General features: G+C 41.5%; 1 protein-coding gene across 6 annotated transcripts; it reads right to left on the bottom strand.

The window, feature by feature from the left end:
* Positions 1-7,000: 7,000 nt before the first annotated feature.
* Positions 7,001-15,657, bottom strand: MRPS33 (mitochondrial ribosomal protein S33). 6 transcript variants are annotated; one of them, XM_086395210.1, is made up of 5 exons: positions 15,474-15,657; positions 14,303-14,355; positions 11,626-11,745; positions 11,093-11,334; positions 7,001-7,359 (listed from the first exon to the last, which is right to left on the bottom strand). In XM_086395210.1, exons 4-5 carry the CDS (start codon positions 11,305-11,307, stop codon positions 7,254-7,256), a joined length of 321 nt encoding a protein of 106 aa, XP_086251336.1. In that variant the 5' UTR covers positions 11,308-11,334; positions 11,626-11,745; positions 14,303-14,355; positions 15,474-15,657; the 3' UTR covers positions 7,001-7,253. The 6 variants fall into 6 exon arrangements, with proteins under 6 accessions (XP_086251336.1, XP_086251335.1, XP_086251337.1 ...); XM_086395209.1 differs by having other exon boundaries at positions 15,617-15,657; XM_086395211.1 differs by having other exon boundaries at positions 15,621-15,657.
* Positions 15,658-15,680: the final 23 nt, after the last annotated feature.

Raw genomic sequence — 15,680 nt, 5'->3', positions numbered from 1 at the left:
TCTCCAAGGAGCTGGGATTTCTTGTGTTATAGAATGGTATTTAAAAATAAAAATCTAGATGCTAAGTTGTATTTTTAGGTCAAAGGATATGGGTGTCATTAATGGCTCAGTATACTTGTTAATAGATTCTATTTCAATAAGGTTAAACTAAATATACTACCATCTGCTTCATGGGAAATAGATGGGGAAACAGTGGAAACAGTGTCAGACTTTATTTTTTTGGGGCTCCTAAATCACTGCAGATGGTGACTGCAGCCATGAAATTAAAAGACACTTACTCCTTGGAAGGAAAGTTATGACCAACCTAGATAGCATATTGAAAAGCAGAGACATTACTTTGCCAAAAACGGTCCGTCTAGTCAAGGCTATGGTTTTTCCACTGGTCATGTATGGATGTGAGAGTTGGACTATAAAGAAAGCTGAGCGCCAGAGAATTGATGCTTTTGAACTGTGGTGTTGGAGAAGACTCTTGAGAGTCCCTTGGACTGCAAGGAGATCCAACCAGTCCATTCTAAAGGAGATCAGCCCTGGGATTTCCTTGGAAGGAATGATGCTAAAGCTGAAACTCCAGTACTTTGGCCACCTCATGCAAAGAGTTGACTCATTTGAAAAGATTCTGATGCTGGGAGGGATTGGGGGCAGGAGGAGAAGGGGACAGACAGAGGATGAGATGGCTGGCTGGCATCACCAACTCAATGGATGTGAGTTTGAGTGAACTCCGGGAGTTGGTGATAGACAGGGAGGCCTGGCGTGTTGCGATTCATGGGGTCGCAAAGAGTCGGACACGACTGAGTGACTGAACTGAACTGAACTGAAATATACTACCAACAGCAATCTTCCAGTTTTACTAAATCTTGTCGTCAATCCAAATGAATTATCATTCATTTATTTTTCTCTTCCTTCATCCCTCCCTCCCTTTTTTCTTTCCTTCTCTTTTTTTCTAATATCGTGAGAAAAATTACTTTATTAATTTTCCAATTATAAGTAAGTTCGGGTCTTTCATTCATTCAGCCAAAATGTAGAGATTCTGACTACAAACCAGGTACTGTTCTAGGCACTGGGGATATGGTAATGAGTGTGAGTAAAATTCTTGTCCACATAGAGCTGGGTTTTTGCAGGAGGAAGAGACAATACATAAACTATTCACTGTGCCTGGTAGAAAAATGGAGCAGAAAAGGAGGTGAGGTTCACTAGTGAATAAATATTTGTGATTTGCAACTGAGTAGTCAGAGAAACGGAGAAGGCAATGGCACCCCACTCCAGTACTCTTGGCTGGAAAACCCCATGGGCGGAGGAGCCTGGTAGGCTGCAGTCCATGGGGTCGCTAAGAGTCAGAGACGACTGAGCAACTTCACTTTCACTTTTCACTTTCATGCATTGGGAAAGGAAATGGCAACCCACTCCAGTGTTCTTGCCTGGAGAATCCCAGGGACGGGGGAGCCTGGTGGGCCGCCATCTATGAGGTCGCACAGAGTTGGACACGACTGAAGCGACTTAGCAGCAGCTAAGCAGCAGTCAGAGAAAGCTTTGTGAGGCGACCTTTGAACAAAGACTGAAAAAAGTGAGTGTAAGAGCCAGGTGGGACAGTTGGGGAGAGTGTGTTTGGAGGCAAAGTGTAAAGGCCCTGAGAGCAGAGTGTGTGTCCTCATGTGCTTGTTTACTAATTCTAGTTGCTCTTTTTGTGTCATTTGCCATTTTTCCTTTGTTAGTTGCATGTTTTTCTCATAAATCTGTATACTTAAAAAATATCCAATTTATTTGTCTTGTTTGCCATAAATATTTTTTGGTATCATTTAAAATTTTTCTTTTTTTAAATTTTTTTTCACTTTATTATTTTTTTTAAATTTAATTTAATTTTTAAACTTTACATAATTGTATTAGTTTTGCCAAATATCAAAATGAATCCACCACAGGTATACATGTGTTCCCCATCCTGAACCCTCCTCCCTCCTCCCTCCCCATACCATCCCTCTGGGTCGTCCCATTGCACTAGCCCCAAGCATCCAGTATTGTGCATCGAACCTAGACATCTGCTGGCCTTTTCACTTGGGTTTTTTTTTATTACCTTGAGGTTACAGAAGTAAACATCTGTCCAAGTTTAGCTAATGATTGTTTTATTCCCTTACACTTTCCATTAAAATTTTTCCCCCTGTATTTAATTACTGACCCATGCAATATTTATTTGGTGTATGGTACGAGGTGTTACGGAGAAGGAAATGGCAACCCACTCCAGTATTCTTGCCTGGAGAATCCTGTGGACGGAGGACCCTGGTGGGCTGCCGTCTGTGGGGTTGCACAGAGTCAGACATGACTGAAGCGACTTAGCATGAAGTGTTAAGTTGTTCTCCTACTCAGTTGCTAACAAATTGTCCCAATACCATTTATTAACAAATTTGTGAAGCATCCTTTATTATATGTTCACTATTATACAAACTATTTCTAGATTATCTTTTTCCCTTCATGATTTATTCTTGTATGAATACCAGTATCTTTAAAAACAATTTAAACTATATATTTCATCTGATATAGGTCTTCACATTATTCTTCATTTTCAGAATTTCTTTTGTGTTCTCTATTTTTCATTCCAAATGAAATTTTAAATCCTTTTATCAAACACCAGAAATGTATATTGAAATTTTGATAGAAATCATAAAATGAATTATATAAATTAAATGTAAACTATTAACATCTTAATAACACATAATCTTCCTATTTAGGTATATGGGATTCTGCTCCATTTATTCAATTTTTCTTTTACAACATCCAGTAGTTTCGTGAACTTTCTCATACTAAGACTTTCTCCTTACCTGGAATGGACACCTTGTTCTACTGCTGTCAAGGTCTAAAGATTTGCTCCTTCTGGGTTAGGAGAAGGCTTCAGGGTGGCTAAGGAATCTCATTTGAGGTAGAGCCACACTAGTTTGCCAGCTGGTGGGCTTTGGCCAAGTGACCTTAATAGTTCTTAAAGTGTGGTACCAGGCTAGCAGCATCAGGAACACTCAGGAAATGTTGCAAATGCAAATTCTTGGGCCCCTGGGAGCCCTACTGAGTAAGACAGTCTGGGGTGGGGCCCAGCTGTGCTTGACAAGCTCTCTCGATGATAATTGCTGAATACTAACGTCTGAGGAATAGTACTTTAATTATATATATATATGTGTGTATATATATATATATATTTAATTTGGCCGCGCCCGGTCTTAATTGTGGTAGAAAGGATCTTCCGTCTTCGCTGGGGCATGCAGGATCTTTAGTTGGGGCACGCAGTCTTAGTTGTGGCATGTGGGATCCAGTTCCCTGACCAGGGATTGAACCCAGGCCCCATGCATTAGGAGCAAGCCCAAGCACAGTGCTTAGTAAATGCTAAAATACTGGACAAAGGGCAGTTATTGTTGTGGTAATCCTCAGACTTAGCAGATCTGTGCTCCGCTGTCATGTCACAAAAGGTACAGGGTCTGGAGTCAGGTGGCTCGGACTGAACCCTCAGTCTAAGACATTTGGAGCTGTGTGATTTTTGCTCCTAAGACCTAAGCCTCAGTTTCTGCAACTGTAAAAGGGGATACTTATGATATAGGAATTAAATAAGATTAGGCTTACAAAGCACAATCCCTGGCATCTGTAAGTGCTCTAAAACATTGACATTACTTGCAATCATGGTTGTCACTGCTTGTAAAGTTCCTGATGATTCAAACCATATTCATCTCTCAAAACGTTTCAAGTTCAGCATACATTTTTTACTGGTTTTCCAGTTATCTCCACATCCAGGGCTTTACTATTCGTTTCCTTGTTTTATCTAAGTCTTCTTGAATGTACTGCTGTTTGTTTTGGTGATCTTATATGTAATTTTAAATATATATAAAATATATATAATATAAATATGCATATATTTTAATATATTTTAATATATATAAATATATATATATACTTTTTTAAAAGAAATGCTTCCTTTTGAACTTATAAATGAGCACTTATGGACCATGAAGTCAGGATTGGCGCGTTGAAAGACATTTCCCTCTGCCTTTTGCTCTTGAAGTTTATTCCTCTCATTCTCTAAACTTTGAGACTTAAAAGGTTTGGGAAAAGTGTGTGAGGAAAGAGGAAAAAGGTGAAGAGGGTGGAATTTTATTTTTTTAAACTTTTAATTTTATATTGGAGTATAGCCGATTAACAATGTTGTGATATTTTCAAGGGGACAGAAGAGACTCGGCCATACAGACACATGTATCCATTTGAGGGTGGAATTTTAAATTCTGACTTTTTTTGTGGGATTAGCTTCATAAATAAAAGCATTATTATGTATGTGTGTGCTTTTTTTTTTAAGTTACTGGAACCCATGATTACAGAAACAGTAAAATGCATCTCACACCTTCTTCCTGAACCTACCATGCTGCTTGTAGAGAACTCATATTTTTAGCACGTATTCATCAACATTGCCTTGGAAAAATCTGCTAGTAAGACAAAAGCAAATCTTAGTCATACAAATAGCTCTCTGTAAAAACATTTGATTAATCTCTTATAGTATACCTAGTCTTTTTCACAAATGTTTTCACTAATCCCATGAAGTACTATCATGATTTTACAGAGGCAGAAAGTCTCGGAGGTTGTAAGGGACTTAATGTCTCCTAGCTGGTGAATAGAACTATGTCACAAACCCGTGAGTTTTGAATAATGGGTTTGAGAAACCCAGTCTCTTTTTACTAAGCCATTCAAGGGTGAAATCCTCCATGCACATCAAACACTAGAGGGAAAACAGTTTTGGTTGTGACCAGAGAAATTAAACCACCTGGCAAAACCCAAAAAAGGGTTTTTTCTAGTTGCAGTTAGTTCTTAACTGCTGGTCGCTGGTGTCCTGAAATGTGTTGATTCCATGGACTTAAGAATTGACCCCTCCCTCTCATCTTTTACTTTCTGTCTGGTCCACCATTCGGTACAGATTGTTTTGAGCTGCACAGTTTCCTTATCGCCTGGTTTTAGGGTGCAGCTCACGTACAGATGCATTTTACCCTGTTTCTCACTCTCAGCATGGAGCAGTGCCACGCTAATCTGCTGAATTGTCTACAGCTTTCCTGTCAAACAGTGCTAAGGCTCTTTGGAGGCTCAGGGACCATCAGCACACCAATATACCGATCCTTGGCTTGTTTTCTGACTCAGGGGAGCTGTTGACATCTAATGCAGTCACTCTCTTTAAAGTATCAAGCTAATGCTCCTCAGTTTCTCAGTCTTTCCCTGAAAAGGTGGCGATGGCGTGATTCAGAACATCCATTTAGCTACAGTGGGTTCGGGCTGCAAGCCTGTTTCTCAGCCCAGCATCCTGGAGCCCATCTACTCAGCAGGCTCCTCTGCACTGGCCAAGAGTAACAGTGTATCTGCACTTTCCTGAGCGAGTCCCCAGGATCTGGTCAATACAACACACGCCTGTTCATTCCCACGATCCTAGTGACTAAGGCTATCCGTCTGTGTCCTCTACAATCAGCATGGGCCAGGTGCTCAGCAAAGTTCTAACTGAACGGATTCTCAGCTTTCTGTTGAAATTCATGTCTATCAGATGGAACTATCCATTTTTAGCTATTTCTTATTTTTATCAACTGTAATATAGGCCCTAGCCATACCGTCTGGATAAGTATCTCTAAAAATACCATTTATCTAAACATATGGAGCAAGATTCCTACTAGTTCAGGAATTATTCACAGGGCAGTTACTGCCAATACTGCCAGTGTTGCAGGGAAAGAAAATTACAGCTAGGGCAGTGGCTGTTGGTGCCTTGCCAGTGGGGAACAGGGGTTAAAGGTGCTTTATTTTCCACAATAATCTGCATATAGTTAGCGCTTCTGTACTGTACACTTAAAAAGTCAGGATGGTAACTTTTATGATTTTGCCACAGTAAAAATATTTTTAAAATTTCCTAGACAGTGCTTGAGATCTTCAGAATACTTGGGGGAAAAAAAAATCAGAGAAGCTCTTGCATCTCAGTGGAAACTCACTGCTGCTGCTGCTGCTAAGTCACTTCAGTCATGTCCGACTGAGTGACCCCATGGACAGCAGCCTACCAGGCTCCCCCGTCCCTGGTTCTCCAGGCAAAAACACTGGAGTGGGTTGTCATTTCCTTCTCCAATGCAGGAAAGTGAAAAGTGAAAGTGAAGTTGCTCAGTCATGTCTGACTCTCAGTGACCCCATGGACCGCAGCCTACCAGGCTCCTCCATCCATGGGATTTTCCAGGCAAGAGTACTGGAGTGGGGTGCCATTGCCTTCTAGAATACAATAAAAAGCTAATCTGGTTAAGTTAAATGTGTACAAGTTAATCTGGCTAAGTCCAAGCTTTTTCAAAGAACCTGCAAAACCCTTCATCATCTGGCTTTTGTCTCATCATACCTAAAGTCATACGAGTCAGTATGTTTTCAGTTCCTCAAACTGGAGCATTTCCTTTTATCTTTGGGCTTTGCCAATGGATGTTTTCTATGCCTCTAATGCTTTTCCACCGTTTTTATTCTGCCCCACCCTAATTTATTCTTCAGAGCTCTTTAGGGAGGCCTTCTTTAAACTACCTAACGAAGTTTTGGCCTCTTGGTATCCCTCTGGATCAATCCATCGATCCATTCACATTCTCACAGAAGTCTGGATTTTTCCTTTGTAGCATATAATACAATTGTATTTGTGTAACTGTGTAATATCAGTCTCTCGCATGGGACTATTTCCTGCAAACCACTGTATTACCAGGGCTCTGGCAGCTTGTATAAAGCAGGTATTCGGTACTCTCCTACCAGGCACAGCCTTTTATCCCACAAACTTACCTTGCAGATATTCTCAAAGGAGTAGGCAGAGAGGAACATAAAGTTTGTGAGCTTGGTGGTGGAGACAGTGGTTGAACAGCCAGAGAGATCAAAGAATTTAGGGGTGGTTTAGGTGGGGAGGCAAGAAGGGAGTAATGAGGACGTTCATTTAATGAGTCTCCCCTCCACTCCCCCAACATCCCATCCCCTCCCAAACCAGTCATTCAACAATAAATAGTCATGCATTCCATTTCTTTGGGGAATAAGGTAAACCTCAGATTACAGAACCAAGGCAGATAATTTTGCAGAATTACAGTGAAACCAGTCACAGTTCAACTGAGTTAGATTTCAACATGGAGATGATGGTGTTCCTCCAAACAGCCTTCAACCTGCGAAGCTGACACTCCTCCAGGATGTGGATGGACCGTAAATACACTTCCTCCTGCTTTCAGCCGCTGAGAGAGAAGTCCTCCCCTGGCGGACTAGCACTATTTCTTTTTCGCTGCTCTTTTCCCTTCTCCTTTCCTTGGCTTCACCTTTCCACGAAGCTTCTTTAGACGCAGCTGCTCATCCTTGAAGTCCTGATGTTCGTCTCTGAAAGGAGAAAAGAAAAAAATAATTAGCCAGTATTTTTACCAGACTGGAGAAGTACACCTGTCTAGAATGTTCCCTCAGGTGGTTCTGGTTATCAAACTCTGACTTCTACAGCTTAGTGAACAGAAAGGACAGGGAGCCCCTGAGGTACAGAGGGGCTGTGTTCCCAGAGTTCATTTCTAAGTCAGTTTGCCCTTACAGAAGCGAGGTCACGAACAGCAGTTACTTGCCAAGCCCATCCGTGTAAACTGATATAACTAGGATTCAATACTAATAATTTCCCCAGGTTTCCCTGTAACACCAAGACTACACAGTGATGGGGGCAGAAAGTGGGTATAAGCTTCAGTAGCTACATGAGACCCTGGGAGGCCCAGGGATCAGCACCTAAGGGGACACGTGTGGAGGAAGCCGCCTGGATGACAGTGGATGAGTCACACAGAAGGCTGCTGGGGAGTCTCCAGCAGAAGGAAGCTGCGTCAGCAGAGAGGAACTCCACAGACAAGCCCTTGAGGAATCAAGGCGGCCAGGGCTGTTTGTACATATTAATAGGGTGTAAGCTGAAGACTGCCTGTATTGTATAAAAATGTCTGCATTTTACAATTAAACATGGTCATTCCTCAGTATCCTTGGGGGACTGGCTCTAAGACGCCCCCCACCAATAGATACTAAAATCCACTGGTGCTCAAGCCCCTTATATAGCATAGCATATAATCTACACATATCCTCCTGTGTACTTTAAATCATCTACTTATAATACTTAATAAAATAAATGTAAATGTTATATATAAAGAGTTGCCAGTGCTTGGCAAATTCAAGGTTTGTTTCTTGGGACTTTCTGGAATTTTTTTTAATATTTTCAATCTGTGGTTGGTTAAATCTACAGATAGCTAACCTGTGGATAAGGAGGGCCTAAAACAGTATCGTGTTTTGATATGTAAGCTCTGGAACCCATGTGACCCTGGGTTCAAGCTACAGCTCCACCACCTAGTAGCTGTGTGACCTTGGGTGAGGATCCTTCCCTCTCTGCACCCTGGTCTCCTCACCTGTTTGAGTGTGGATAGTGGTAAACTAATTACATGTAAGAGAGTGGTTTCCCGGGCCCAATTTTTAACTCCTGATGCTCTTTTTTTTAGGGTTTCCCTGGTAGCTCAGCTGGTAAAGAATCCAATGCAGGAGACTCTGGTTCGATCCCTGGGTCAGGAAGATCCCCTGGAGAAGGGCATGGCAACCCACTCCAGTATTCTTGCCTGGAGAATCCCCATGGACAGAGGAGCCTGGTGGGCTACAGTCCACAGGTCACAGAGTCCGACATGACTGAGGACTAAGCACACACAGCACAGCTGCTTTTAAATTTTTTTATTCTTTAATTTTTGGCTGTGCCGTGTGACTTGTGGGATCTTAGTTCCCCAGTCAGATATTGAACCCGGGCCCTTGGCAGTGAAAGCTCAGAGTCTTAACTGCTGGACCACCAAGGAGTTCCCCCAGGTTGTTTTAAAAAATAGATAGGTTTTATAGGGTTGGATACAGACCTCTCTGGGATTAGCTATGCGCTGTGCTTTGCTCAGTCGCTCAGCTGTGTTCAACACTTTGCGACCTGATGGACGGTAGCCCGCCAGGCTCCTCTGTCCATGGGATTCTCCAGGCAAGAATGCTAGAGTGGGCTGCCATGCCCTCCTCAGGATTAGCTATGATTGCCCCCAAGTAAGTCACTCTCAAAAAAGCAGCCAGAGTCATTCTTCTGAGACATAAGTCAGATCATGTCACTCCTCTCTGTTCACAGCCTGGCAAATCACTCTCTGCTTTCTCAGCCCGCTTCACAACCTGCCTCCTGTCCCATGGTTTTCCCGTCAGCCTGTGACGCTCCTGGAACAGACGAGGCGTATTCCTCAAGGTCTTTGCTCTGCTTTGGCCTCTGCCTTGAAAGCTCTTCCTTGGGTACCCCCGGCTCACTCTCCACCCTCAAGTCTCTGCGGAAACCTCTCTTCTCAGTGAGGCACCCTGACTGTTCTGTTTGATACTGTGGTCTGCCCTTGGCCTGCCCACTGAGGGCCCATCAGCACTCTTGATCCTGCTCAGCTGGCTCTACTATTTTTTCCCCCTGCATCACATTCAACTTTGTACCATACCACATAATTTACTTATTTAGTATGTTTTCCCCTCTCTTCTTCCCTCCTGTCAGTCATTTCTGACAACCCCCTCAGGCAGAAATAAAATTCCATAGGCAGGGGTCTTTATGGATGAATCGCCCAAGCACCTGCTTGATGGAATGAGTCACTGTTTTTGAGACCCTGATTCCCTCCCCGTTTTGTAGGTCTTTGTAAGACTTTTTTTTTATTGAAGTCTGTCTGCTTTCATCCTGCCTGACTCCCCAGGAGGCCTTGTGTTAGAGGCACCGTTTACTGTACCTAGTGACTACATACGTGAAAATAATTGTGCTTCTCCATGGATAACTAAAGCTAAGTGTTTTTCCTCTGTCCCCAAAGACAGTTGAGGCTTTATTTTTCAAACAAATGGGGAGCAGCAGCAAAAAAGTAAATTAAAATAATCGAAGGTAATTTTGATATGGGTTATGATTTTCTACTCAGGACACGTGTCTTTCAATATTTTATTTTATTTTAAGAATAAAATTAATTTTTATTTTTTGAGCCAAGACTTTAGTGAGATAATCCCAAAAGCAATTCCAGAAATTCAAAACACATCATGGATTATCATCTCTAGTGATATATTAACGAAGAAAATCTATTTTGTTCATAGAACGTTTCCCTTGTGCCCATCTTAAATGCCTGCATATGGAAGGTACTTAAAAAAGAAAAAAAATCTGTTGGGTAAATGAATGTACCAATCTCTAGTTATTTGGAATGAACTGTTAATCTTATTATATTAGAGCGAACAATCCCAAATTAATTTTTGTAACATCGCCCTAAGACAATTAAAACATGTTAAATTAAAAAAAAAAAAGTAGGCATTTGACTTGATACAATTATGTACTATTTAAATTCTTGTATAATGAGCATGTATTCATTTGGTAATTAAGACATTTTTTAAAAGAAAAACGATCACAGGGGTATTTGATCTTTTTTCTTTTTAGAGCAGCATATTATCTTAAGCGCCCACTTCCTACACATGCACGAACATACAAATGCATGGTGGAAAGAGCCCGCTACTCTTACTATTACATATCATTATCCTATTATAATATCGATTACCTATTACCCGTAAAGGTAAACTTCAGCTTTAGTATACCAAAAAGGGTACCAATTAAAAATGCCCAAAGAGGGTGAAAGGAAATAAGAAATCCAACAAAACTGCCATCAGGAAGGAAAGGAGGCTCCCTCTCACCAGTTAGGAAGCAGGTCAGCTGCGCCCTTTTCATCTGACCAGCAGGATCTGCTCAGTGTGTGGACCCGTTTCCCCTGCATCCACTGAGCGCTCTTAGATTAACGACTAACTCAAGGTCTCTCTATAGCTCGGTATCTAGTCACTGTTAGTCACATCTTAGACATAATTAAGGTATGTCTTCTAGTAAGTGCACGTTCCCTTTTTTTTCTTAGTATACTCATTATGGACAATTTTGAAAGCTTTCCCCTCCCACAACTGTACCTTTTGAACTACCTGGGCACTATTATAAGAACCAAAAAACTATGAAAGTAGAAAGACTAATTTTTTCCCTTTCTGATCTATTAAACAAACCTCCTATAGGTTACTCTTTGTGGGTTTTTTTTTTTGTCATTACCTGTAGAGGCCAACAGAACGTAGTATCCCCATGAGTGCAAAATAAGTGTTGTGATTTGGATACCAGTCATAAGTCTCCTTCCTCTTGGCCAAAGGCTGCTCACTGAACAGCTTCACCACTTTCATGGATTTGGAATCAGTAGGCCTGGCAACCTCACTGAATAGCCGGGCACTCAGACGACTCATGCGCAAGGCATATTCTGAAAGTGAAGACATTTCTTGAGCAGCAAGGAACAAGAGGCCCTATAGAAAAATGAGAACACAAATGGTTCATGTTAAGAAATTCCCAGATTATCTAAGGAATGCTTTACAAAGTGAAAACACAGAGAGCCACCCATGACTTAGTTCCTGTTGGCAGGACACGCCTTGGGGTTGAGAAATGTCCACAGTTGGAGGGGATGCACAGTTCCTTTGCATGCTTTCCCCTTGCATCTTTTATGTTGGATGTTCACATGATTACTCCTGTGCTGTAATGCCCTTTTGACAATGAACAGTTTTGTGATTTAATAGGTTATTTACTGATAGTCAGCTTACCTATTTGTAGGCTAGATGAGGACAGGGAAACAAGTCATCCAGCCACAGCATCTGTTATTATACCTTCAGAAAACACCGACTTCAGCACTCTGCAGAATAAACATGCTGACTGCTTGCCATCTAAAGGTTTAATCATGGTGGAGAAATAATTATGCTGTTGTCTTTATTATCAGCCCTTTGAACACTGTTCTCCTCAAGGGCTCCAGATGGCTCTGAGAACGGCTAATGAGTTATGAGGTCATTTAGCCTCTAGGTTGCTGGATTGGATTCTGCCTAGAGACGGAGAGCCAGTTGGGAAAAACAGAGATAGTAGTCTTATAGGAATTAACTCGACGGCTCAAAAGATTCATTTTATTCCTGAATAAAAGGCATTTATGAGTTGTGATGTGACGTGTCTTATCTTCCATCTTATATATTCTGTTTTAATGAAAGCTTGCTAAATTCGTATTAGCTGAAAACAGTAACTTTTTCTTTGGAGGCATAAAATGGTGAAATAGTGTAAGAATGATATCTGCAATATGCAGAAATTACAGGTAATATATATCGAAGATTATATAAGTGATACATTAAAAATCAAGACTGTTCACAAGTACTATACCAGTATTTTATAACTATAAATGGAATATTACCTTTAAAAATTGTGCATCACTATAGAGTATATCTGTAACATATAATATTGTACATCAGCTATAATTCAATTACAAAAGCAGTAGAGAGTTTCTTATATTAGAAAAAAGAATGATGCTAGCAGACTAACTCTCATTCCATTTTAGTTCAAATTTAAGTGTAACTGTCAGCAGAGTATACTAATTTACATAAACTTTTGTAGTGACATGAGAGTTTTGTTGACTAAGACAGTATCCTGGGGGACAGTTCATCTAGGATGAAAAGGAGTTGACCTCTGAATAGAAAAAAAGGCATCAACTTATCTTGAAAAACCAATGGAAGAAATGTATTAAAAAAAAAACTCTCCTAAACAGGAATGCTGCCAAGTAAATGTCAAAATTGCTCTAGCAATTTAAATACCCAGTATTTAAAGAACTTTTCATGTCCATTCCAAGATCCACTGAAAGAGCCTGAAGGATGACCTGAAACCAATTTCAGGTCAATCTCTAACCAGTTACCTTCTGAAAACCAACCAAGCAATCTTGGGCCAACAGTGCCACCTGAAGGCCAGCAATGGGAGAACGGTCAGGTCCACGGTCTCCCAGCCCCTCTCCCCTCCATCTGTGCAAGCCTTACTCCTTTCAGCACTCTGTTGCAGGATTCCCTTCTTTCCCAACTCTTGCTCCACTGTGGATGGGGGTGGGTTGGTGTTGTTAGGGCTAGGTTTATAATTTCATCAATGAGAAAAAGTCACTAACAGTTTAACATATAAAGAGAATATAATAACGTATCAGGTTTTGCACATTACCAGAAGTTGCCTTCAGAAGCTACAAAAAGTTTCTTTGCATGCATTATCTTTTCTCCTCCCTCCACCCTTCAGTTCAGTTCAGTCACTTAGTCATGTCTGACTCTCTGCGACCCCATGAACTGCAGCACGCCAGGCCTCCCTGTCCATCACCAACTCCCGGAGTTCAACCAAAATTGGGTGAACGATTACCTACTGTCTCTAAATATGAGTCTCCCTTTCGGAAAACAAAGCTTGCAGGACTGTGTGAGAAATAAGACAGTGGCACTGAATAAATGGCAAACTTAAAAAAGCAAAAACTTAAATGTGCTTGGTATTCATACATTCTATATACAGACACATTTGTTTGTTCCTTGTCCTCATTTAACCACACACAAAAGGAGATGCATACTCCATGCGGCTGAACCTGTGCCTCCCTGGAATGGTATCCTCACTTACAAACACTGACACCCAGGGAAACACAGGGGAGGGGACCACAGCTTGGCAGTAAGGAGGAAGGGACTCACCAGGACTGTGGTCATTGAAAGCAACACAGGATGCTAAGTCATCTCCATGCCAGCCTTGGAAGGCAGCAAAGTGCTGGGACATGGCTCATGGATAATAAGGTCTCATTAGAATCCAATGGAGGGCTTCCCTAGTAGTCCAATGGTTAAGAATCTGCATGCCAGTGCAGGGGACATGGGCTTGATCCCTGGTCTGGGAAGATTCCATGTGCCACGGGGCAACTAAGCCCATGTGCTGCAATTGGTGATCCCGCTCACTAGAGCCTGCGCTCTGCATCAGGAGAAGCCACCACAATGAGAAGCCTGAGCGCTGCTACTAGAGAAAAGTCCACATGCAGCGATGAAGAACCAGTGCAGCAACACATAAGTAAATAAATAGAAAGATTTGTTAAAAAAACAATAAGAAGAATCCTATGGAAATGGTCATATCACAAACTCAAGTCCTAGAACTTTTCTGATGGAGAAAGAGAATGAGCCTCTTCAAACCTGAAACATTTACTAGAAACAAAGAAGCATTTGCTAAATAGAAACAAACAAAATGGCTGTAACAATTACCAGTTACTGCTCTGTAGCCTCTTACAGAGCACAGACCAATATGCTCCTGATGAAGGATGGCATAGGTGCTAGGTAATCCTTTCTTTCCCATAGATTAGAACAGCTCAAGAGTTATGCTGTCCCTAAATACTGGTCCTGAGACTGGCAAACTGCCACTCATCACTAGCTTTGATTTTTTTTTTTTTTTTTAAGATTGGGAAAGCCTTACCTAGGACTTTTCAGGATCCTCGTATGTCCCTTTATGGAAACTTTCAACTTTATCTTAAAAACAAACAAACAAAAAAGAACATGATTACCGTGTGAAAGACATTAAGGTAAAAGGCAAGTAAATTAGATTTTTATCCACATGAGGCCACTTAAAATATCAAATTTTCTTTAAATGTGAACTAAATAAAAGAGTATCATGAAGAAAAATTACCTGGACTGAAAATGCTAAGTAAAAACGAATTACTGAAATGTGCTGGAGCAAGACAGGAGAAAATGTCCATATTATTGCTTTAGCATATAAAGGTAAGTTTCTGTATCTTTCTGATAGGTCTGATGCAGTAAAAAGGTCAGATTTGTACAGTAACTGACTTTGGATTATGTTTGCCTTTTTTCTTTGAAAAGTGTGGATGATGTTCAAGAGTTCTTAATCTGGGTATACCTCAGTGTGGCCAATCTCGAGGAGCTGTATTTAGAAGCATGAAAGGTGTGTGTGTGTAAATTCTGCTGCGGAGGCAGGCTTCTCAAAAACCACTGGTTAGTGGACAGCACCAGCTTTAGAGTACACAAAGATGGCTGGAATTTTGCCTTTCTCCTTTAATGTTCATATCGTGTTTGTAGTAGTATGTATTCTTTGCTTTCCTTTTCTCATCTACTACAGGACAGTTATACTACCTCACTGTCTTGCCAGGGTGACAGACAAAAGTCATGGCACAATGCCTGCCCTAACAGTCATCAGTCAAGGAAGTCGCACACTGTGCACGCGTGTTTCACACACACACAAAGCCAATCTAGACACAACGCTTTATTATTTTTAAAGCTTGGCGCTAATTATTTTACTGGGTCTCAAAGACATGAACGGCTCTGAATGTAGGTCAAGCTTTACTCATTTCAACAAGAACATCCCCAACCCCCTCCAACTGCCTGGATCACACCTCTCTCCTGTGACGGAAGCAACAGTGTCAAGCTGGGCTTTCCGCTAATACATTTAAGCTGATACAACTTATCTGCATTACCCCCGACTTCCACACACCTAAGGCCGACTGATGAGCATAGAAACCAAGACTTGAATGCTGCCTGATCAGAGTAATTGGGCCGGAGAGGAAACTACGCCAGGGCCCTTCGTTTGGTAAATTCAAGTTAAGCAGGAGAAGGCCAAGTTGTTTGGGTGATACCTGTGAAATCTGCGAGCTGGTTAATGAAACTGACTCCTCCTATTCTTGGCGACTCTACAAGATTGGAGACCCCCGTTCGGTCTCTAAAGCCATCGCCCACAACTCACTACAGAGCCCCCGCTAAAAGTCACGTACGGCCTTACCTACTTGTGACCTCTCCTGTGAGCCATTTTCCCGGAAGGCCAGCCCCCAGCCCGCCCCCAAGTG

The sequence above is a fragment of the Bos grunniens genome, chromosome 4 (genome assembly GCF_055505025.1).
Source record: "Bos grunniens cultivar Pamir isolate PY7600 chromosome 4, Bosgru_T2T1.0, whole genome shotgun sequence".
NCBI classification, from domain to species: Eukaryota; Metazoa; Chordata; class Mammalia; order Artiodactyla; family Bovidae; genus Bos; species Bos grunniens.
Note: the sequence above shows the minus strand (reverse complement) of the source record. Positions and strands in the feature narration are given on the sequence as shown.

What these genes read in the sequence shown, in the direction of transcription:
- MRPS33 (XM_086395210.1), bottom strand. Translation starts at nt 11,307, where the DNA reads ATGTCTTCACTTTCAGAATATGCCTTGCGCATGAGTCGTCTGAGTGCC. An exon ending in CGTTCTGTTGGCCTCTACAG is followed by an intron (nt 7,360 to 11,092) that starts GTAATGACAAAA and finishes TTCTCCTTTCAG; the next exon opens with AGACGAACATCAGGACTTCA.